We start from the raw sequence: 25,703 nt of genomic DNA, 5'->3' as shown, positions 1-25,703 counted from the left end.
CTGGAAATAAAAGGCAAAACCTAAGCACTGATGATGTTCCCATGGTGATAGAGCCAGGATCATAATAAAGGAACAATCAGCTCCAAGTGTGTAATATTGTAAAGTAATGAGTCGGCGGGCCTATAGTGTGACATAAGCAATGGGGCAGAGATGAGAATGTACAGGGGGTGGGGTTTGTGAAAATGGGGCGGCGCTGTAAGGGTGTGCGTGCTTCAGAGCCTCACCACCAGGCGGATCTCCTCCTTGGGCGCCAGCCTCTCCAGCAGCTCGCAGCCCAGCTGGTAGCACAGGATGCTGGACTGGCACAGGCTGCACTCCAGGGCCTTCTCGTCCTTCTGGCAGGTGTGCGAGCCGCCCCACGGCGCCTGGAAGACGTTGTTGACGATGCCCATGATGTCCTTGGCCAGGCTGTTGTCCAGGCCCATGGTCACGCCGTCGTCCTGCAGCTCCATCTGTCCCGGCGGGAACGTGTCAGGTTTCATTATCAGGGTTTCATCAGCGATCGCAGCGAGTTGCAGGGCCTCTGCGCTGCGACCAGCATCGGAATTAGGCCCGTCCTTAGAGCCGGGTCCAGTTTGCGCGCTCTCAGTCAGCACTCTCCAGTGTCCTAGTCTGATGGACATACGCCCCCATGGGAGGCACCCACACTCCCAGGGCTCACCTGTTTGAGGATGAGGTCGAACATGAGGATGAAGCAGCCCAGGTTCATGTCGTCGTCCTCGCAGTCCAGGTCGAGGGCACAGTGGGCGGCGGCGTGGCCCAGGTTCTTGAAGGGGCTGCAGCGGAGGGGGCTGCGGAAGGGGCTCCGGAAAGGGCTGGGGAACGGGCTGAGGGCGCTGTGCTGCCCCCTCCGGCCCGGGTCCGAAACCACGCTCACCTGCAAGCACAAAACATGGCCGACACATGGCAGTCGAGCTCAGGTTGAGCAAAGGTCAACAAGCGAACTCTTTATCAGCTCATCTTGCAACAACAGGTCTTGGTAAGCTTTTTACGTAATGAAGTTTGTTGACAGGACATTATTTGGTCTGCAGCGGCTGCCATGGCAACACAAATCCCTCGGGAGCCAACAACAGAGCATGTATCTGTCCTCTCAGTGTGTTATCTGGCCCATTATTGCTTTGCTGGAAGAGCAGGAACATGCAGGGAAGTGGCTTCTTTAAGTAGCATAAGTCTCTGGAAGGGTCTGTGGAAAAAGCATTAGCGTGTGACTCATTGTAGGCAGGACGTGTTGGCCTGAGTGCTCCCTTTCTCCTGCCTGACTCCCTGTCACAGGCGGCTACGCTCTCACCCTCCGCGCCCCGGCGTTTCCCGACAGCTCCGCTGCTCGCGCCTTCCTCTGATTGGCCAGCTCCTTCACGGAGTTCACCCCATCAGAGAACATACTAATCAGCAGCTGCAGGGGCACCACGATATCCAGCTCCGACAACACCTGCATACACACATGCACACACACACATACACAATCACACACACACAGGTACACATGCACAAACGTACATACACACACATACACACACACGCACACACACAACCAGCACATAATGTTAGTGCAACTCTATTGGAAAATTCCACTTACATGAAAATATAACACTGCTGACCCCAGTAAACCCCGGTCTACTAGTACTGACCCCAATTAAAACATGACTCTAGAATGATAAACAGGGGGAAAGGATGACATGCATTTGGCACTACAGGTTGTGTTTGTACAGGGAACAGTGGATCAAAGGCACAATCCGTCTCACAGAGCAACATCGTTCTGAGACCGACTCATGCCAGCGGCATGACCTAGATCCATATTCAGCACAATCCAAACAGCCACGAACCACATCGGCGGTGAATCTCCACACCACGCTCTGGCCTGAATCCCCACATGACAGGGCTGAAGTGACAGCCCAACCCTTTGATAGATCTTTGAAACGCTCTCCGAATCGATACAATATGCGTGGCTAACTTGGGCTGTGGGTTAGGCTCCCAGCTGCGCTGCTTTACAACGTGGAGACAGCTCCACTTAATATAAATGCCAGGTTCCAGAGAGCGTGAACTTGGGATACAGGCATCAGCCAAATAGAAGGAGACTCCAGTCCTCCGCTCTGCCGTCCGTGCTGAAGAGGCGGTGTGAGTCAGTGAAATGACCCGCCTGTGACCACTGGGCGGGATGGGTACTCACGTGGAGCCAGAGCAGGGCCTGCTCCTGCACGGACGCTGGGTACCCCGAGAACCGGCAGCTGATGAAGCCGAACATCTCCTCCATGGAGAAGGGCAGCGGGCAGAGCTCAATGTCGAACATCTTACTGCCGAGAGAACAGGGTAACCATTGCAGTCCGGCCTACTGCCACAGGCCTTGGGTTCAGTAACAGCCACAGATTATTAAGAGACAACAAATGCTTATTAAGGAAAGGAACGCCTTACATTTATCAGTTATTAAGGAAACTAATGCTTTGCAATTATCAGTTTTCTCTTGTGTGGGGACCGAATATTACTAATGGTGGCATCAGAAGGCATACAGTGGAGATCTACCTGGAATCCCTGATACGAATGATGTTTTCTGAAGGAGATGTTGCAAAATAGGGCTCTTTTCATGCACCCTTACTCATTCACACAGGCTGAAACTTTTTTTTCCCTCTTGACGTAAATGTGCAACGGGGGGGCAGATGTGATGCTAGTGGGAACAAAGGAGTGACGAAACCTTGGAACGGCTCAGATTTGAAATGTGTCTGGTGAACAGTGGTGGCTACTGATGGGGGCTTTTTTGTATTGTGTGCCATTTGATTACAATTTATTTTAGGATGACATTGGTTGTGCATCTGGCATGTTCACGCTGGTACAGATTTTGAGGCTTTTCTGACCCCATTCTTCTTTTGTGTTTTGATATGTTTTTTTTGTCCTTTTGGTCTTATTTTTCCATTATTCACGACTTCACATGAAAATGTATTTAAACTAACTGAAGTGTGATTGGAATGCTGAGGTCATTTCTAAAAGGGTGCCACACCCCAACCCAGGCACTGGGAGAGAGCTGGCCTGGTCAGTTGAGCCAAAGTTACTCCTTCCCTTGGGTGAGTCCTCCCATTTTTCGTTCCTTTAGCACATGCCTTGTTTTGGTTTCTTTTCCCATTTATTACACTGACACACGCCTACACACTGGCTCTAATTCACGCCTTTTAAAGTTAGTCATGCATCTGCTGTTGCTTTGGGATTAGGCTGAAAATCTAACAGTAGGAGTGAGCGTGATAATAGCTTTAGCAATTAGCTATAGCTTTAGCTTCCCTGAGGGTGACAGGATTGATAGATCCTCAGAGAGGGGGCGGGGGCATACCTGAGCACCTCGCGGAACTCCTTGAGCTGGTGGTCGGGCACCTCTGTGCGAATGGCCTCCAGCCACTCAGGCATGAAGCACTCCCACAGCGGCTGGCTGATGACGTTGTACGGTATCAGGCACAGGATCCGGTTCAGACCCTCCTTCAGCTGCGTCACCGTGCTGCACGACTTGTCCCAGTACCCTCCCACCTGGGGACATGAAAAATCACTCAGGGCGCTAGACAGAATGCCCAGAGTGCCTGGAAGCATACCGACAGCGCTCAAAATTACAGACCAAAAGAATGAAAGTGGAACACCAAGAAACGCACTGAAGGTAGCAGAATGCTGGAAACTACCGGGGACAGGCGGCATTGTGGAGGTCACTGTTAAAAGATTGAAACCTAGAGATGGATGGAGCAGACAGACTGGTGAAGAGACATACAGTAGAACTCTAAAGACAGAATCCATTAAACAGAAGGGACATTAAAAAATCCTAAACTGGAGACAGCTAGAGCACTAAAGACCCTTGTTGGGGAAGCTACTTCGAAAGCATAGCTTTGCAAGCTACCAATCACTTCACACTGGAACTACATCCTACAAGCTACCCTAGGGAGAAATCTAGTTTGCTACTTAGAAAAAGTAGTTCAAACTACTTTGTTAAAAAATGATCAAATTGACAATGTACATGTGATGTAAATTTATAACAAAATATAATACAAAAAAGTCACATGCCAGCAAAAAATGCCACTCAATTGAGTTTACTGCAAAAAGTGCCTACCTGTTCACAGGTCATACATAAACCAATAAAATAAAATACCCCACTATTCATGGGAAAGTGCAAGGAATGTCAGCTTTGATTGTGTATACAATGTCCATCAGTCAGACACCTGCCTTCCAGAAACTAGAGTCCAGGTGGGGGTATTGCACCAAGCAGGATTACGCAGTTAGTCAAGTAACTTCTAAAATAGCATGCAACAACTTCTCTGAATACTTGTTAATAAATAGCAATAATCAATACTTATGACTAATTGACACCTAATATATTCAAGTTCAGTTTTATAGATTCATTCAAAACATTAAAAACTACAGCCAAATAATTTTCACAGGTGAGCTGACAATCCAGCTTCCTGGAATACCCTTGAGACCTAAACCTGTCCTTAACAAAACAATCCCATCTGGACTTTTCACAAGGACAAAATTGCAAGGAATGATATATTTTTGTTGTAAACAAATCTGGATTTGTATTATCTGACTACAACTAAAACAGTAAAAACAAAAAATTTAACTTGCACATTTTCAGAGTGTTTGACTGACTTGAGTACTGGTCTAAAAAAAAGGGCCTGTAAATTACTTGTAGTTTCAGTAGTTAACTACACAAAAAATGGCAAAAAAGTAATTTAACTACAGTACTTGAATCATTATGCAAATATGAATGTAGTTGAAGTACCAGCAAGCTACTGCTACTAAGCGTAAACTACTAGTTTAATTACATGTAGTTCACTACTCCCCAACACTGCTAAAGACATACGTAACACAGGGACAGATGAATATGAAGGAGACAGAAAGCTAACAGACACAACCACTGAATTAGGAACATATTTATTGCTTCTTTGTTATTGTTTTTTGCCTTAGTTGGTTTTACAAGTACATCTAACTGCTAGCTAGTTGGTAGTTAGGGCTTATCCCTCTCAACTAGCTGCATAAAACTACCGAACAAGGGCAATCACTTCAGGATGAATGCAGTTTGTATAGAGTGTTGCTGTTATTGCATTAAACTGTATTGTATTTTAACATTGTGTTGCTTAGCAGAAATGTAAATGTACTCACAGCTTGTACGTTCCACTGGATAAGAACGCCTGATGGATGTCAAAAAATGTAAATGCACTTACATCTTGTACGTCACTCTGGATAAGAATGTCTGCTGGATGTCAAAAAATGTAAATGTGTATGTATTCAAATCTTGTAAGTCTCCGGATAAGACAGTCTGCTAAATGTAAATGTAAATATTTAGCAAGACAGAGGGAAATTAGTGGGACTGAAAGATCATTAACGTGAAAACACATTATCATAATATAACTGCGCTCTGAGCTAAATGCCATTTTATCTCTTATGTCCTTAAACCTCAGCATTTACAAAGCGTGTTAAATGGTATGACATCACCAGGTAATCACTCAATGGTCTTTGAGACAAAGGTGCAAAGGAATCAGCAATGTGTTGTACTGTTAAGGAGCAGGGCTCATAACCAAAAGGTGGCTGGTTTGATTCCCTGCTAGGGTGCTGCTGTTGTACCCTTGGGCAAAGTATTTAACTCACAATTGCCTAAATATCCAGCTGTTTAAATGGATAAAGTTGTCACATACTGTATATAAGTTACTTTGGATAAGAGCATCTGCTAAATGACAATGATGTTATGTTTAAGTAATGTAGTTTTGGCAATGGTAATTAAGTAGTTGAGTCATAATTCATATGATTGCAGTGTATTCATAAATGTCACCAGAAATCAGCCTAATAAATGTGCAGTAAATGTGTGGTCAGCAACTGTTCACTAGGAAACGCATTGACATTAGCTAGCTGCAAGAGTAACCGTGCGGTCTGAAATGCTGTTCTCAATACTATTGTTCATCATAGCATTATTGATTTATACAGCAAATTGAAATGGATTTTAGACACACGGTTGTGGCGTTCTCTGTGGGAAGTCGATCTGAAATGAGAGGTCTGTGGCTCGTCATTCCAGACATCATTTCTCTACCTCAAAGATATAATGAGGTGTGGTTTTGAGCCGTCTCACCTCCTTGCCCGTATGAAAATTAAATATATTGTAATATACTGAGAAATATATTTTTTAGCCCAGGCATGTATTATAAATATTTCATATACAGAGAGATATAGAAATACAGTTCCATATACCAGAACAGCAATAATTTACCTATTTTTTACACATACATATCTTCAATGCACTGAAATGTTCTTCACATTATATTATCAATATATTATTTTTTGTATGTGTGACTATGGACCAGAGCATATCAAGTGTAACTCACAAAATTACAGCATTAGAGATACTGTATCTGTGGGGGTTCACCCAGAAGACATATATTTACCCTCCCTCACGCTCGTACTCACCCGGGCAAACTCCACCGGCTTGGGCAGGAGGCACATGACCATGACGTCGAAGCGGATGTCACACACCGTCTTCAGCCACTTGGTGACAAACTGCGGCTTGAGCTTCTCCACCAGGCTGCCCACCTCGTCATCCATCATGTAGGCGGTGGAGTGGAACCACTGGAACACCATGCTGACCAGGCGCGCCAGGCTCTCCGTGGGCGTGTTCTCACTCGGCGTGCACAGGCTCACCTGCGCGGCACACGGAGGCCCCGTTACACAGTGCACGGACCGCCCGCCGGGGCTAAACAGAGCGTAAAATTGGCCATTACAGCGCAATGCACGCCACAGAATCGTTTGATGTGGTGATGCGGTGTGGCAGGGCTTCAGGTGTACGTGACTCCATTGCCAATAGCAATGCTGTACTCCAGAATCAAATAAGAACTCAGCTAATCTCTTTATGTGGCACCTTGGAGCAGAGAACAGCACAGGATATTACACTACGCTATAGCACACAATTAGAACACAAAGCACGTTATCTTCTTCTTCACAAGTGGTGCATTTATGAAGAGTTTACAGAAACATTAGGGACAAACCAGCCTTGCTGATGTAATGCACAAATGGGCCAGGATGCAGCTGCCCATTATAGTGTGACTCTGAAAGTGACCTAGTTGCCAGCCTTGAGACAAAAATATAGATGCTGAGGATTCTTTGTCTCATGCAGGGACGCTGAAAGACAGTGTGAGGAATACAGCGGAAAACTCAGCCCGCTGAGGTGGCGTGTGACATCACAGCGCGACCGTGGCTACTGACAGCCAAGCGAAACCGATAGCGAGTGAGTGAGAAACGAGGAGCAGCACCGAGGCCAGGCGTTCGGGCACGTCAGCCTCACCAGGAACCAGATGCCGAACTGGCTGAGGAGCCTCTGGTCGTGCTGGTCGTCCTCCTTGTTGTCGAAGTCGATGTTGTCCAGCGAGTGGTGCGAGGCGGACAGGCCCATCTGCCGCCGCTTGTTCATCTCGAACTCCCGCAGCTCGGCGTGGATCTCCGCCTCCTTCAGCAGGCTGGGGCGAGACGGAGCCACGGGCACACAAGGGCACAGAGGGGGGACACAGCTCTCAACACTCCATTACTTTCCAAGCCCATTTTACCAGCTTGTGCTTAAGGGCTTCATCCTACATGTCCTTCAGACCTGGACCTGGGGATCAGCTGGTTTTCACTACACCTGAGATTACATTACATTACATCTCATTTAATTAGGTTTGATTGACTTTTTCACTTAATACTGACATGGATTTGACATCACTTAAGACGTATTGGCTGTTTACTCTTTGTTTTATATCTGGGTTGCCAGAAATGCATTTTTGTCCAACAAAAGGATGCACGTAAAGGTGTTTCTACCATATCTATTTGTTTATTTCTTGTCATAATATAGACAGGTGGCTATTCGTCTTCATTGATTAAAAATAATGTGTTGATCAATGCAGCCAAGAACAACAATATAAACAAATTATATTGATTAAGTCATTTTACATTGCAGTGGCACAAACACACCTCCTAGGGCATATTTGTTCCACAAAGAATGTGTAGCAAATACAGCAAAATCAGAGCTATCAGACAAAAATCAGTATTCAGTCAACAGCTCAATCAATCCTAATTAATTTAGCACTCAGCTGGAGCTAAACGAAGCAAAAATAGTGGGTCCAGAGGAACAGGTTTGAGAAACACTGCCCTAACAGGCTCTCAACAATGAATCGTTAAATTCATTTTGTTTGACTTCTCAATTGTTACTGTACCTTTGACCCAAACAACCGCCTACTTTTGTGTCATCTCTCCTCTTGCACTTCCAGCATTTATTGGATTCTAATAAATACTGGATGAAAATCTCATGCCTGACTCAAGCGATGCTGTGAATCATTTCCAGCACACTAAGGGACACCTAAGAGCCAGTCACCTTTGACTCCGCCATTTTGATTGTGAAGGGATGACCGAATAAAACAGAATAAAACTCCTACACCTATGCACCCACGCTGCACAGAAGGCCCAGGATCATGGAGGTTTGAAGCCTGAGAGCACAAAGCAAAAGGACTAAAAGGTCTTATGAACATATACATAAATGAAAATTCCCTGGCTCATTCACCAGTCTCCCCTAGGAATCTACAGCTTCTTACAGTAAGGTTCAGAACTGTATGAATTTTAACGGGATTATACCCTGGGTAACATGTATGATAAGTTTGGATGTAGAGAATGACATACTACTACCATAGATAATATATCTCTGATGTCCTAATAATAGTATGCATTACTATGAATGCCTCTTGCATTATACATCTATCTATGCACATATCTTTTCTAGTCACCCTTTAAGTACACTTAAAAACACTCAGTCTCAGTCTTGCCAGGCAGTCTATGTTTTCATCTTTTTTAGCAAGTAGAAGCTCATTCTGTACCCTTGGGTTATTGCTAATGTATGAGATGGTATTGATGTCATTAAAACCAACTCTAGCATTCACAAGGTCATGAACACAGCAATGAAAAGGGATTAAGAACTATGCCACAAAATTTGCAGGAGAAATGAGCAAAGTAGCCCCATAAATGGCTTCTTTGACTTATATTGAGATCTACCACAGTAAATGTGCCACTTCGGATGGTGTTCCTGATGCTGACAGACAGAGGGGTGGGAGGGTTCTGTTGCTTGTGCACTGGTCAGGTGACAGGGGTCTGTGTTATTACCTGACAACAGCCTCCACGGTGCACACCAGCTCCTCAGCTCCACATTCGCGCGTGTTGATGGGAGGGGGGGAGGTCTGGTAGAGGTGGGTCTCCGCAGAGGCCCCCACCTCGCTGCTGTGGTGGTTGACATGGCAACGCTTGCAGTAGCGGACTGGGCGGTTGCCATGGCGCCCACAGCAGCCGGCAGAGAAGCAGGTGACGACTGCCCTCCTGACGTGGGAGCTGCAGTTCTGTTGGAGGGGGGAGGGGAGGTGCAGGGTGGACGGAAGAAGGGAACGGTTGCAAGGAACACTTGTAATCATCTGTATTCTCAGAGCCCATCAACCAATCAATCCTTAACATTACCATTCTGATCAAGCACAATGGGCGATCATGGAATGGAATTTACATAGGACGGGCTCTTGAAAATAGATATACCCTATGATCTCTTTTCGAGGAAAGTGAAGAGAACTTTCTAAGACTGAGTGAAGGGTTAATTTAATATGCATGCTCATTTGAGGGATATGACCAACGGTCCTCGCATTATGTTGCCTTCTAGGTGTAATTAGTTTCTTTGATTTCACATGAATTATTCACGTGGAAATGCAATGTCCTAAAATGTGATCATTAACAAAGGGCAGTCCTTTCCAGTGCACATTAAACGAGGTTGCCAATAGCCAGATGGATTAGCTTTCTTTTCATCAGAAAAAGCAGAAATAAAGGAATGCCTTGACTGTATCAGAACATCAGCAGAGCAGATTTTCAGACACACGAAAAGTTCTGGTGTTCAACAGGACTTGCTGCTAGCTGGAGGTAAAGGGATAAGAAAGTGGAGCATGGTTAATAATTCCCAACGAGAGCAGTTATATGGAGAAAGACTGCTGGAAGACGGCTTTGTTGCACGAGCTGAGGTGCCGAGGGAGCCGGAGCGTTTTTCTCGAAGTGGGGAACAAACACACGTCCCCGCAGTGTCTCACTTTTCTAAAAATAAAATGGCTGGCAATAGGGACACGCTTAATCTGTTCTGTCACTAAAAGCCTGGCCTATTTCAGAGATGCATTACTGCCCATCACATTATCTGATCTTTTCCCCCCCTCTCTCTCTTGTTCGCATAGGCAACATATCGGCCTGCAGCTGAGGAGAATTATTTTCGCCCTTCCTGTATGAGAGTCCCCGCAGAGTCACTTGGGAAGTGGTGTAAGTCTCCTCGTGTGTCGGGACTAAAACGCAATTTCAGCCTTCGCTCTTCTTGATACGGATGCTTTTTGATAAGTGAATGCAGTTGGCATTCAATGAAGGGCAGAAACAGAAGACAAAGGCGATAAAAGGCAAAATGTCACATTTGTCAAAACCTGCAACTAACATATGTAACATGCCCTTGTCAGGGACAGCTATCCATGGTCCAGTCACTGCTTTGACGGTCGCCCCTGGAATCAATCAATGTGTGCCTTTACCTTTGAGTCACAAATGAGTGCGTTATTTTTTCAAACACAATTTCCTAAATTAATTTTAGTCATTGATGTATGCGACATACTGTGATGTGGAGAGTCATAAACAAGGACAAAGACTGATCCATAGGTCAGTTCCCTCATAAAAATATGGCTTTACCACACCATCCACTTTATCAAAAACAGCTAAACTGCTTTAAACAAAGCCTATTTCAAAGAGGGATGGTGGATTATAACTGCTGGATGAACTGAGATGGAGGACAGCTGTTCTGTGTGCCAAATTCGGTGGCTGCTCAGCTGATACCTGAGATTACCACCTACTGAGCTTTGTCACCGTGGAAACCTGGGGGACTGTCAGGCCTCTGGCTACTGTTCCGGAACAAACATCATGCTCCACCAGTTCCATTAAGGAGAAAGCATCCATCAAAAAAAAAAAAAACAAATACAGAGAATGCTTTTAAAAAGAGTGGGCCGATTAGGATTTTAAATAGCTGCAACCCTAACGTGAAGACAAATTTTGTATTTTTTTAGTAATATTAAAATATGTATGTGAGTGTAAAAAATGTCATGAAATCTCTAGTGTCATATTTTGTGAAATCCTTGTTTTTGTGAGGATTGACATGGGAGCTGCAAGATAACATCTTCTGTTATATTTGTAGCTGCAGTTTTGTCTACAGTGGCTGCTATGCTCTGCTCATTAAAAACAGAAATGAGCAGGTGTTCCTTGAGTGCTCACATGTTCTGCTCATTGAGAGGCTGGAATGAGGTATTAAAGAGACCACACCAACCGTGAAAAGTATATGTAATCCCTATACAGTCTAATATCTTCCTTCATTGTGTCATTTCCCCATTTCATCTCAATGCCAAATCATAGAAACCTTTTTTTCTTTTTCTCAGATTTGTGTGTAGGGGGGTTTACACCTGACACCAGGATTATTCCTGAGCTCACACATGGTCACATGGATGCTTTTTCTGGTACCTCCCGGATTTACGGCGGACCGACGCCACCTGAATATTTTATCCCCTTAATTCTAATACCAGTGAGACGGAATGTGCCACATGGTCTCCCGTTTTGCACTGACGCATTTTAACTTCTCCGTGTGAATTATTTACAGTGAGAGTTAACCACAGAGCAGATTACAAAATTAGTTGTCTGTATATTAGATGTAACCATTCATCTCTTAAATGTGATACATGCTGTCTATGAAACTCAAATACAGTTAATACTGAAACCTATATCAAACTTGATTGCGTGAATCTGTAAAACTGGCATACGTGATGAATGGCCATGGGTACTGCAGGTGATACAAGTGAGACGGCTACTGGATACTATAAAACTATACAGAATAATATACGGAGACTGTGGGTAAATATATGGCAAAATGTTTTATTACACCATGACAAAAGGGATACTATAGTGGGTAGAGATGATCTAAAACAACCACATGTACAGCACAGAGGCCCACCATCCACAGCACCACAGAAGCCAGGTGTGAGGCAGCAGGGGTGGGGTCACCGGGGGGGTGGAGCAGGAGAGACTCGCTGTAGACCATGAGCTGAGGTGATCAAACCTAACAGCTCCTCTCGTTAAAAGTCTATTTGCTGCAAAATATTGCCCACAGCCAAGAGAGAGACCAATTGCTTCTCAGTAGCACTGTAGCCAGAGGGCATTGCATTTAAGTAGGCTACACTTTTAAGATAAATGTTAACATAACAACATGTTTATCCCATATACTCCCATTGAATTTTAATACGACACATATGGTTAAAATTATTTTTCTGTTAAAAATGAAAGATATCCCATAGCGGGTGAAAGAGACCACAAATGGTGTTGACCAGTAGTTACCAGTAGTCCCCACAGCATCAACTCTATAAGCCTATCAGTCTACACTGCCCCAGTGACGTAAGACCCTACAGTGAAAATGAGCTGGTATGAAAAAACACCAATGCAAAAACACAAACACACTCACTTACAAATACATACACAAACACAACACTGCTCAGGTCTTACCTTCTTTTGACAAATAGCAGATATCTCCGCTGTAAGGGTGAAGGCACAGAGTTTTTCAGTATGACAGACATAATATAATAATCTGGGTTCACTCAGCCAAGGTGAGTATTCTCCAGACAGGAAGTGTGACTGCTCGGCACTTTGATGAGGACATAAATGGCACCATTTCATACCAGTTTTTTTTTCACTTTTAAAACTCCTCTCCATAAACTGAACTCTGAATCCAAACATTTAGGAGGAATATGAAAACCCCACTAATGAAAGCCTGGAGGTAAACACAACCCCATTTTACCTTAGCCTTAGAGAATGGTGACGTACGTTGTAAAAATGGATTCCATGTCATCATCTCTCCTGACTACCAGCTATATTTTATTCATGTGCTGTCTGGCCAGTAACATTGCATGTGTGAAAGAACTTGACGTCTGAGTCAGTGTGTGTGTGTGTGTGTGTGTGTGTGTGTGTGTGTGTGTGTGTGTGTGTGTGTGTGTGTGTGTGAGCGTGTGTGTGTGTGTGTGTGTGTGTGTGTGTGTGTGTATGTGTGTGTGCGTGCGGTAGGGAACTGTGCTGTATGTCTGAGTGTGTCTGAGTGTTCTGTTGTGCTACAGGAAAAGACTTAGGAAAATGCCCTGTGGCCCAGGTAACGCTCACCTTGAGGCAGAAGCACATCAAGCAGCCACTCCGCATGGTCCCTAGAGGGGAGGACACATAAATGCTTTAAACACATCACTGTCACATGCCGGTCTGGGCGGGAGGGTCACTCAGGCCACCGAAGGAGATCACATTTCAGTGATGAGTGGAGACAGGGTGGATGTGTCTGACAGGAAAACCACCTCTACACTGACATTTCAGAAAATCCTCAGCCTTTGGTGCTGTATGCAGTCAGAATTGTTCATAATACACAACAATGCTTGTGGAGCTTTAAACATTATTTTTTCATGTTTTCCACCATTTACTAATGCTTTTTGCTTCTCTGCTGTCATTGCAGTTTCACACACATGCCAACTTCATTTTCTGATCTGAGGAAGTTCCTGTTCTCCAAAGTAACCTAACAACAGAAAAGATGACATTTTTAGGACTGAAGTCCAGCACCCCTCTGGTCTCAGGCTGTTCTGCAGTGCCAGAGTAAGGTTATGATTGTGGCTGGCACACCAAAGCCTGTCATCTTCACATGACAGACACCAGCTGGGGCCTGGGCGCGTACACACAGACACATACACACACACACACACACACACAAATGCACACTCATACACGTACATACACACACACACACACACACACACACGCGCGCACACACACACACACAAACACACACGCATGCTCCAGGGCTCCCTCTGACAAACACAGACTGGCAGTTCCGCGTCAGACGCCTGCATCTCAGGAACCGCAGCTGAAACCGATCTCAGCATCAGTCCTCACACACACCAGACTGACTGCCTTTCTCAGTCTGTGCCAGACATTGCCTCCCTGATAACCTGTAGGTTTATTCGTAAGATCAAAAGAATCACTTCTAGGACTCATGCACTACCCAGGTCTGAGTAAAAGTAAGCAGGTGTTTGTTTCTGGGTGATGATATCATCATGACCCCTTGAGGAATTATGTTGCTATAGTGATGGTGTTCCATTGTGAGTGGAATAATCTTTTGGCTGTGGGCACATTAGAACTGTCTCCACATGAATAACAAAGCCAAATAAACGCTCATCCTCCAGACGAATGAAGGTGCGATGGTGCCTCACGACCTACCCTGCGATCCTCTGGCTGCATTCCTCACATATGTACAGAGGAGGGGGTTTGTCTCCCAGGGCAACAGAGAGGGTGGGGTCGATGCACATCTGGGAGGAGAGAGAGACAGTAACCGCTACAGACTCAGCCTCAGAAGCCCGCCCTTTACCTGCTCCCGGATCCCCCCCCCACCCCCCCACCTCCCCGGGCGTACACATATGCCGCGTGGGGTATTTATATTCCAGACATGGCTTTGTATCAGATGACAGTGTCTGGCCTGGATCTTCAGATGGTGTAATTGACAGTGCTGGCTGGCTGGCGCCCAACCTCAGGCAGTACAGGGTCATCGCTTCCAATTAAGCAGCCACGCAGTAATTGAAATCCAACCCTGGTCCTCTCTAATTGCCGGCTCCGCCGCAGCTCGGGCAGGGCTGGGGACGCGCCGAGCCCCGTGGCCATCGCCATCATTACAATGCTTATTTATTTATTCATCATGTCAGCTGCTGTTTTTGTGGAGCAGTACAAGGACAACATGCATCCTCCAATACAGGAATCAAGAGTCCTGTACAATATATATAATGCCACAAATTCCCTTTACTGTAAACTCCTCCCACTACGCACGGCACCTATCTGGATCAAGGAAATAAGCTGATATAAATCTGAACACTGCATCACATTATTATCTAGCAGACACTGTTAGGCAGGGCAACTTACACAGCTCATAATTTTATCCATTTATCCAGCTGGGCATTTATTAAGGCAATGGTGGATTAAGTACCAGCAGTGTGCCAGCAGGGAATCAAACCAGCAACCTTTTGATTACGAGTCCAGCTCTGTACCACTACACCACAGTGCTGCCCATCTCTGGTGATGTGCAGAGAAATGGTGCGTACCTTGACAGCAGGCTTGTTGATGGCATTGTGGCACTCAATGTGCTGGCAGTGAATAGGGTTCCAGGCTGTGAACAGGGGAAAAGAGGGGAGACAAAGGTGAGACCCCAATGACCCCCAGTGCACGGACACACAGACTGCTTCAGCACTTCACACCTGTACATTCAGTGATGCAAGGTGCAAGATTCTGCAGTTACCACTCACTCATCCACATGGACATCACGTGTCATTCTTAAAAGTAAGCATGAATAAAGGCAATGTGTTCATAGGAAGAAATGGCTCATAAAGTGCTGCTTCTAGAGCTTGCAGTCATCAGTCCAGTATTTGTCTATGTGTTAATCATTTACTTTGTGACCAGCTGAGTTCTAGTTTTTCCATTTGTCTCACCGCCACACAGCACCTCACAGTTTCCACTGCGGCCACTCACCTGTGTACTGCAGTCCTCTGTACTCACTGATAGCACCAGGGGGCTTCAGGTTAGGCCAATAATGGAAAAGCATCTGTACAGCTGGGGGCTTGACTTGGGATGGTCCATACGATATGACATATAACAAGTCCTACAAAACACACCAATGGAAACTGTTCTTAAAATGCTTTATTAGTTACAGCAGACATTGCAAAGACATGACTCACTCTCAGCCAACAGTACCCATAACAGGCAAAGGTTTCACTGAAATATGTTACTGACAATAAACACTGTTGCCCCATCTGTTGCTTCTATATAATTCTTATGAACAGTGTTCAGCCACAAAGCCCTTACCTTCCATACTTCCTGTTTGTGCTTCATGAGACATTCCAGCAGCTGACAGTGGTAGACTGGAAATCAGACAATGGGACTCAGACTCAAAGGTAAAAACTCCAAGATACAAAAACAGACTGCTGACAAACATATGCAATGCAAAAGTAATTGTTCCTTCACCTTGTGAACTTCCATTTTTAGGTATTAGTGTTGTGTTGATATTGTGTTGTTTTGTGCTGTTTGGAGCTTACCAGGGTTGGATGTGTACTGCATAGCAATCATCAGCATAGAGGAGGCAGACAGATTGACATAGGCTGGGACGCCCCCCTCTCTTCGGGTAGAGCCCACTAAGGAGGCGCAAAGAGAACAAAAAACTGAGGTCAAGCCAGCAGCTAAAAAAATCCTCTCATTTTTACCATCTTTCCCATGAATATAAGTCATTAAAAAAAAAACAAGAGCCACAGCAGCTCCAAAGCTTAAATCTTTTCAAATGGATTCTTATTCAGCTGTGGGAACTGAGGAGTGCTCCCTCTGGGACAGAGGCTGTTGGCTTCCCTCCTGTATTACGCTGAGAGTGCATCCTTTTAGACACCAAGGCCACCCACTCCCCCCCCCCCCCCCCCAGCCCCCACTCCCTCGCTTCCATTGTTCAGTCCCCACACTTGCAGCTCACAGAAATTATGACTATGCAACAGGGAGATATCCAGGCTAATGACCAGTCACGTACAGCCATTTATGAGTACATGGGAGAACAAGGTTCCCACATACATTTTTCACTGATGTCCCTCTGCTGCTGCCTGATTTGATGCGACATGGAATCACAGCCGGTATGGGAGACTACAAATAGGATGTACTCTCCTCAGCCCATGCCATTATGCTTAATTATGCTCTGCAGTTATGGTCTGCATCCATCATATTACCAGAGCAAACCTCATAATCAAATATTAATCTGCGCTACAAGACCAAACTATCAAACAACGCATTGTAACATGTAAGTGAAATGAATTATGAAGACTAAAACCTTTTGTACAGTATTACAAAAACAATGGTAGTCAAACATCATTTGTCAGTGAGTTGTTATGGGAAGCCTTGACAGATCATCATTACAACACAGAATCAATCAACAAATTGCTTTTAATGTTTTATGAACAACATTTCAGTTTTCAGGAACTCCTTTCATCATTTTCTGCGATATATAAACTTAATGAAACCTGTTTGAGATATGGAAATATATGTGAAAATTTCCCAGTGGAACTCAGCAGACATTCCAACAATTTTGTACATCGTAAGATCAAAGTTCCCGCATACCAAAGAAGAAATATTTCCCTTTAATTTGGCCCCTCAACATATCTACATACAGTATCTACTGCCTCCAGTTGACCAACAAGCATTAAACCTTCCCAAGATTCCCTGTGGCACCCAACCCCAACATCATATATTATCATGCCAAAGGGTGATATGCCAATAAATACCACAGATGAAAGGTAAGGATATATTAAATATTTTCTACATCTAGATATGGATTGATACTAAGATGTATTCCAAAGCATGTTCTACATGATCTACACTTGATTTATTCTTTTTGAGTGTGGCTTCATAAATTTTCTCAAGATGCACTTTGGAAAGTGCACTTCCGCACATTGTAATATATGTACATTTTCTGCATATTGTAAATTGTGTAAAAAGGGTGCACTCACATATGGCCATTGGAAGGAAGGAGGTGCTCAGGTATTCAATGATATCCTTGTGCAAAAAGGGAGGGAAAGTGGCTAGAGTGGAGATCATAGTGTAGGGCAAAGTGCTGAGAATATCATCACTGAGAAAGGGGAGGAGGCAAGTCGTAGTGTAAAATATGGACTGTCCCAGATCTGTAAAAAGGAAGGGAAAGAAGAATGAAAAAATCACTCCACTTTAATCACACGTATTTCACACCATCCTGTTCATCCCTCCAAAAATTCAGTCAACACAATACAGCCATGGAATATTGGTAGAAGCATGGAATGCACTGCATAGGGGTTGCTCACTTAAAAAGAGACCTCTTTTCTTGCTCTATCAGTAAAAATCTGTGCTGTGAGTTTGCCCTCAGAATAAAAGCAGTTGGTAGAGCATCCATCAACGGAAGCAGAGCTTTTTAAAAACATGAAATATTTATGAAGAAGCAGGACTATCCTCAGAGGACTACACCAAAACTGAGGAAAGTTCAGGATATTTATTCAGTTTTACCATGAATCAGTGTACCATGGGAACCACACGACTCATTGCACAGGAAGTACAATGCGCTGTTTATATTATCTGATTTCTGATTTCTGTTTAAACATCAAGTACATTTAGACAGCGCAGACATAACGTTCCTTGTGAACACCACAGTATACCAAAAATTGGCATGCTCCACCAAGCGGTCAGCCAATCAGCCGACGCAGCCCACAAGACTAAGCGTTACCCCAGCCCAGCTTTTCAGCCACGCAAGCCCTTCGGCAGCAAGCCGCTCCGAGGACGCAGAGACCTGTGTGCCCTGGTGTCACTCACCATGCTGACCGTGCTGTAGCAGGGGCACCAGGTCGAGCAAGGTCACCAGCGTCACATAGAGCCCCTGATAGTCCAGAGAGGGGTACTCTGAGAGCTGTGCGTCCCGACTTTGCTGCCCCCCGCGGTCAGACGGGGCATCGCGCAGAACGCTGTAAAGGAGGGAGCGAGTAACTGTAGGGTTGATGGAACTGACTTGTGGTCTTAGAGATGGGGTGAGTGGGAATGGCACAGGAAAAAGACACATGGTCATGGGCACGGCCAAATTGGAAGCTTCCTGGTTCTCCTTCCTGCCTGTACGGGATAGAATGCTGCTCCGGGGGACAAGGAAAAAAAGAGACAACAAAGACACAAAGAAACAGCACATTACATTGAAATGGCACTACAGACAGCGTAAATAGAAAAAAAACCAGATAAACCCCACATAGGATGCAGTGTCGTTACTTTTATTTTGGAAGGCATGGGTTTGCATAATCTCTGCATTCCAGCATGAAAATAGCCTTTTTTTTATTCCTTTTTCTGTTTTGTTTTAATTTTTTTCTCTTGGAGAACAAAAACAGAGATGGACGGGCAACGTCTGCAAAATTGCAATGATCACTGCATCTCATGCGTATCTGGTGACAAGGAGCAAAAATATAAAAAAATTGCATGTTTTCAGTGACAACCCCATACTTCTCCAGAGGGACACATCACCCTCTCATCCTCTTCCTTACAGAAAAGCCTGTCTTCTCCCATCACATCAAAGCAGAGACTCTTGGTCAGTGTGATTTGTTAAAAAACACAAATTGGATATACTTTGCTCAAGACACGAGGATTTGTTAGCCACTTTTTGGGGGAAGGGGTGGGAGATCTCCAATTGGACTGAGAAATATAGGGGTGACACTTTTGAAACATGCCTCAGCCAGTAATAAACATGTATGACAGGTTAGGTAAGGCCCCTGGTCACAACACATGTTTATTGTACCAAAACATAATGTCTGTATGCATACATTATGATACTGTCTCAGTATCATCTGGGGGATAATGAAATCCAACAGGCATATGGATTCAAGTTCTAAAATAAATGTAACTAATCTACGGTAGGGAGAAACTATAATGAAAAAAGGATAGGTTGCTTCAAAGGGATGACCGGTAGGATTATGTTTGTGGGCTAATGGGGATGGACATTTGCATTTTCTGTCCCCTGAGGGCTGATGTGGTTCTGTATCTTTTGGAAAACACCATCACTATTTCAATGGGTCAAACTTGGGGTAACAGAATGCCTAACTCTGTGGCTGAACATGTACAGTTGTATGCTATGACATCAGCAACATTACTATTTAATATGGCTCAGGTTATACATTTTTAAGCATTCTAGCAGCATAACGTGATCACATTTGTGAGTTTGCAGTTTTTGTGAAGGGCAATGAGTTTTAGAGGACCAACTGCTGTAGTGCCACAGTCTCCCAATATTGAAAAGCAAAACCAGGGAGAGAGCACTACATTAGAATAATCCCTTAAACTCATTGGCCTGATGCAAACATCTTTCTATATCCTTTCAGTTCTAACATGTGCTAATCGTTAGCAGTACAACATTGTGTACAATGCAGTCATTTCCACACACACTCACACACACGCACACACACACACACACACACACGCACACACGCTACATATGCTGTAAAATCTTTTACAGTCATTAAGAACATGGATGAATGTCATTTAAATTGATGTGCCAGCGACCTTATAATGCTCATGTTTCTACTTTACAAGCATCAGTGAGCCTTTGGAGTCACATTTTCTAATTACACTGACCCATACAAAGTGGGGATCAGTTCCAATCTTTCACCCATGCGCCACGACATCACCATGTTTTGTCATCAGTCATCAGACTGTATGTGCTTGATCTCCTATAGTGAAGAACCATGCATGCAAACATATACATGCATTTACACAAAAGGAGTGCCTCCAAACCCTGCTTTGAAAACCCATTGTGTATGCAGATTTTTGTTCCAACAGAGATCATTGTAAATTAGGCTTAATTGAGCTACAGTGTACATTACTGTGTTGGTCTGGATTCATCATTGCTGGCAGGTATAAATGGTATAAAAGTCCCTCGTATAAGAGTTGTATCTCTGCCAATGAAAAGGATAAATAAAGGTTATCCATTCTTACCCATGGAATATGTTAGTATTCAGCCTAATTCATATTAGTATTCAACCTAATTTATTGTACAGTTGCAACAAAAATCAACATAGCCAGTGGGTATCATTGGATAGATATAACATTTACATATTTGCAATGTGATTTCTGCATATTACAAATATATTTCAAAATATTAAGTTCCATATATTTGAATATGACACAAATACACATTCCATACAGATAATTCTAAAGGATTTAATAACACATATATTCTGAATATATGGTTCTTCCATATAAGAAATTAATACAGCCTCACGCTCATTTTCTTCTTTTCTGAAAAAGGCAAATGTAGGTTGAATCTCTGTACCAAGCAGTCAGTGTAAACAGTCGTAAAGATCAACCAAGGGTGAGAGCAAGTGTACTTCAGGGCTCACTGATGTCGGGGGCAGGATGGCTGGTGTTTTGGTGTGACATACCGGGGCACAAGTGAGGCTGACAGCAACAAAGCAGGTCATGGGTTCCTGGTAGAATCACACCAAAACAGAGCCCACCACATCTGAACACCGTTAACCTCAGACCACATTCAGGCAGGCTGAAATCTCCTCCACTGTTTTTGTTATCAAATATTAATGCCACAGCTCCATCCCCCATCTGTGATTTGGGGACCTTCCAGGAAAGCAACATGCCTTTTCCCGGTTTCTCTCAAGTGTCACTAAGCTTTTTATACCCTTTGAAACTATAAAGCAGGTGCCAATAGAAATCAAAACGATATTCAGCTCTTGTGTTCTTCTTCTGATGAGTATCCGAAGCAATCTTCAGAAAAATGAGCATATAGCTGTAATTCAATTGCAATTGATTTATTTATTAGCATGAATTCTTATAATTACCAGTTGTGCATTAGACTTGTCTTGTCACAACAACCTCTGCACTCACGTAGGTACACATGGCATACCAAATGCCATCCTTCAAAACACTGGCAGACAGCTGCAGCTATTTTTCACACTACATGTCCCACAATGTACTAGGACGCAGATGCCACATGGTGGATCTGCATATCTCCATGATGTGATCTAACTCACAGGAACCTGCACAAATCTCATGGTTCCAAGAGCTGTGTGATGAAGGAATCCCAGCTGACAAACGCACCCCTCTCCTAGCGGCATGGAGTCAAATTGTTCAGCTGTTGTGGGCTCCTGGTCCCGGTGTTGGCAGATAACACAGCCAGGTTCAAACCCAAGCTACAGCTACTCAGAAGTGCCATAACAATCTGAGCCATTTGGGGGCCACCTGTTATTCTTGACAATGATCATTTTGTAGGAGTTCAAAGACAGTGGCATTGCACTTTTTTTAGCCAGAAAGCAAACATATACTAGGCATGATTGCTCACTTGATAATTCACTCATTTGCTTTTTTAAAAATATATCACATTTTACCCTCTATTTTTGGTTTGACAAATGTTGTTTATGAAATGCTGCTATTACTTGCTATTTATTGTGTACTCATGCAAAGCCAGAGAAAATCTGGATAAGATGCAACTCAACAGATGTCTCTGCAGCCTTTATTTGGACACACAGCTACCTGCTTATTTTCTTTGGTAAGCTAAAGAAGGTTCATATTTTGATTGCATGTTAATATTTGTCTTTCCATTCTGATATTATTGTTACATTCAACATGATTAGATTTTGTAGGCATATACTTGTTGTATATTAATAACTATATACACTACATACTATGCATTACCTGTAATGTTGCATTTTTATCGCTAAAATTATTTAGAAAATATGAATTTTGCATTATTTCTGTTCAACAATCAACAACATATCAGGTATCGTATCTCTTGAACAATTTAAATAAGCTTTTTTATCTACGTTGGAGTGATATAAAAGTGTTTGCTTGAATAGTATTTGATACTGTGGAAATTAATGAGGAAAGGATCATGAAATATCTATAAATTTATCAAAATTTCAAAATGGTAAAACTTGTGAGCATCCCTTTTCCTTCCTAGAAAATGTTAACCAATATTTGCACTATCACTATGAACCAATTATGTAAACTGCACTACTCATTGAATCCTCAAATACTCCACAAACTCTGGCTATTAGCAATTAACCCCACAAATTATACCAGTTATTTGGCCATAGCAGTGTGACAATACCATCTATGTCATGGTAATAAAATATTTCCAGTTGAATTATAGAAGTTCTGGTTCTCTTAATCATATCTCCTGAATAAATACAGCTAAGTAACTGTGTTATGTCAATGACATTCACATTAAGGATCAACTCACTGCCCTTTCAATGAGCTTAGTCAGGCTGAACTACTCCAAGCACAGTGACGTGTTTCTGTTTTTCTGATACATGCAAACAGAGTCTGTCGTGTCTCGTTGAAGGCTGTCTCATGACCTGTGCTGGGACGTGCTGTTCTCTCCTCTGGTTTTCACAGCACCCTAGGGACCCTCGTCCTGACAGGGGACAGAATCTGACACTAGCAGACCCCCTTGCGAGGGGGAAGGAACGAGGGGGGCCCAGGGACTTGTGTGGCCAGCAGGGAGATGTTCTCCCAGCTCTGGGGTCAGGCAGGCCTGCTTCTCCAGCTGAGCTGCACGATACTGCTTAATCAAGGCCTCTTAGGAGACAGGGGAGGACTGCTGGAGAACCGATAGGCTACAGCGCATCTGAGGTGAGTTCACCTTCGCGTCCAAGCAAAAGGAGAGGATGCCTTTTCATTTCCTGTAACAGAAACCCACACCACAGAGTAGTGTGGTCAGGGAGAAATGGGCTGTGGTCTCACATGGGACGGCAAATAACTGTGAAAGTAGGTTTCAAACAGCGTTAATAGCTGTAGCTGACACAAGACCAGGGTTGATGCTGTCATCACCAAAGTACACAAGAATTCCATTTATACAGGTCCAAAGTTTGTATCGCCATATGCACTTCACAGCAAGAGGATGGAGCAGTGCTTCTTATGGCTTTGTGAATGTGGGACATTCAGTTACATGGTTTTCAGAGGAAACATTACACTTTCTGTAGGCCTTTTTTATCTCCCTGTTCTACACTGTTTCCCTAATTGAAAACACTGACAAATGTAACATTGAGATGGATGAAAAGTAATAAGTCATCAATCAAACATGACCTCATTTTGAAAAAAAAATGCCCATAGTTCATTATAGGCACTGACTTGCTTGGGTATCTTAGGGAAGCATTACAGAGTTTCAGAGCTGTTCAACACAATTCTAACACAATCCTCTTACCCAGGGAGGCGTAAAGAAAGATAACCTCATTTTGAGGAGGATTGTGTCAATATCATGTGATGCTCCTGCTGAAAAAAAAGGTGTCGGCCCCATTCCAGCCAAACATTGTTCTATAATTTTATTTTTCCCAAAACGTGCTCATGTTGGTTTGAATGACCTCTAGACCTTACCTAAACATCTGCTTAAATGACATCTTTCTTCTAGCAAAACATAACACTGCTTCGTCATTACATTTTTGTCCAATATACCTGTAAATAGACTGTGCTATTGAACTAACTGAATTCAAATTTCATGCAGAATATACTGTATAGTCCATGCCATGCATGCAGATTCTACAGAATGCAATTTTAATATTTCATTAATAGTTGTAATGCACTTTGATGGATGAAGGCAAATATGCAGGGGTGCAAAGCAGCTCTGATAATTAATTGAAACATTTTTGCTTGAAGAAAGACATGCAAATCTTGCCTAACAAAATGACCAACATATTTGTAACCAGAGAGATCTCATAAAATACCCTTCACAAAACCTCCACTTTTTACAACAATCACCACTGCACAATGCAGTGACACTAAAAATAAAATCTAAACCATGTGCTCAGACAGCACATCTCAGTGTAAATATTTAAAATGATCCTAAATCTCCACACTAAATCAGTCATTGTCAACACATCATTGTATTTGGCATTAAGCCACAAGAATCTTACAATTGTAACTGTAAGTAGATAATTAATCACATAAAGATCTTAGTGGGCTACTTCACCTGTGGGTTCCAGCGCGGGGTACTTACCTGAGCAGGGTTTGGGAAAAGTATTTCAGTGTGTTTGCAATGTCTGTTCCAGATGGCACAGGGTAAATATTGTGAAGCACACGGTTGTGATACTCTTGCAAGTACCGTATCTTAGAGGCAACTAAACAAATAAAGAGCAGAGTGACAAGAGCGTCAACGGGTGACAAACATCTCCAACCCAAGAAAGGTCAAATGGCAAAAGAGCGCTGGGGAGACAAAGTTTAGGAGGTGAGGTTTTATCTAAATGGGCTTCCATACAGCTTTTATATTAGGCAGCTTAAATTACATATGGTAGTCTGGGTTTACAGCATGCTTTGTGAGGTTCTCCCACTGATTTCATCTGTTAGTAGAATTTCCATGCATACTTTGGTCTTATATGGGTTTCTGCATGTGGTTTCAACATGTATCGATGTGCATGTTTATTTGGGGAGTTAAAATGCCATTTAGGGTTAAGCACAGTTGTCAGTACCTGCGCTGGTATTATGCAATATATGCACATGACACATAGATGCTCAACAGTGAATGCTGCACTATCTGGAGGAAATGCCTGCTCTTACCTTTATTTTTTATTTAACTCTACTCCAACAATGAAGTAATAGCTGTTTTAAGTAACTTAAAATATATTATTTTCAGTCTCACAGATTTATAAAGGATTTAGTCATAATCACTAAAACATATTTTGTTGTTCCAGAAGGGAATAGTCTTTTTCAGAGTACCTGGACCCAGCTAGACCACACTCTCAGCTACAGCCAATCACAGCAGCTTCCACACAGACCCAAGCAACCCAATGGCGGGATGCACGTGCCATGCTCTGTGTGTTCTGAGTCTGGCCTCAGCTCCACCATTGGGCCCACAGGGCTCAGTCACAGAAGGGTTAAACCTTAATAGCCCGGTCCTCTCATGAGCTCTGAGGACCTGTGACCTTTAGTGTCTGGGCATCTGGGTCGCATCCCACCCTGGAGTGTGGTACTTTCTGTGACTCAGAGCGTTGGAAGTGTTTAACTCCCCCTGACATGTTAATAACAAGCCCCAGGAACTTGCTCTGGGATTTGAAATCATTAGGCAGATAAACAGCACTGACAAAAAAAAAACTCTGTCC

General features: G+C 43.6%; 1 protein-coding gene across 7 annotated transcripts in view; it reads right to left on the bottom strand.

The window, feature by feature from the left end:
* LOC118786643 (protein unc-79 homolog) overlaps positions 1–25,703 on the bottom strand; it is a 51,970-nt gene that overhangs the window by 24,703 nt on the left and 1,564 nt on the right. For 4 of the 7 annotated variants that reach the window (XM_036541828.1, XM_036541830.1, XM_036541829.1 and 1 more), the window contains exons 2-19: positions 24,605–24,725; positions 18,445–18,752; positions 17,616–17,786; positions 16,170–16,265; positions 15,940–15,995; positions 15,607–15,736; positions 15,183–15,247; positions 14,311–14,399; positions 13,216–13,256; positions 12,568–12,596; positions 9,130–9,359; positions 7,289–7,460; positions 6,418–6,648; positions 3,314–3,504; positions 2,168–2,291; positions 1,289–1,429; positions 662–877; positions 225–452 (exon numbers count right to left, since the gene is read on the bottom strand). In XM_036541828.1, coding sequence (XP_036397721.1) covers positions 225–452; positions 662–877; positions 1,289–1,429; positions 2,168–2,291; positions 3,314–3,504; positions 6,418–6,648; positions 7,289–7,460; positions 9,130–9,359; positions 12,568–12,596; positions 13,216–13,256; positions 14,311–14,399; positions 15,183–15,247; positions 15,607–15,736; positions 15,940–15,995; positions 16,170–16,265; positions 17,616–17,786; positions 18,445–18,752; positions 24,605–24,725 — 2,639 coding nt within the window. The remainder of the gene's footprint in view (positions 1–224; positions 453–661; positions 878–1,288; positions 1,430–2,167; positions 2,292–3,313; positions 3,505–6,417; positions 6,649–7,288; positions 7,461–9,129; positions 9,360–12,567; positions 12,597–13,215; positions 13,257–14,310; positions 14,400–15,182; positions 15,248–15,606; positions 15,737–15,939; positions 15,996–16,169; positions 16,266–17,615; positions 17,787–18,444; positions 18,753–24,604; positions 24,726–25,703) is intronic. The other 3 variants (XM_036541832.1, XM_036541833.1, XM_036541834.1) reach the window with 1 other exon arrangement.

Source organism: Megalops cyprinoides, chromosome 12 (assembly GCF_013368585.1).
Source record: "Megalops cyprinoides isolate fMegCyp1 chromosome 12, fMegCyp1.pri, whole genome shotgun sequence".
NCBI lineage: Eukaryota > Metazoa > Chordata > Actinopteri > Elopiformes > Megalopidae > Megalops > Megalops cyprinoides.
Note: the sequence above shows the minus strand (reverse complement) of the source record. Positions and strands in the feature narration are given on the sequence as shown.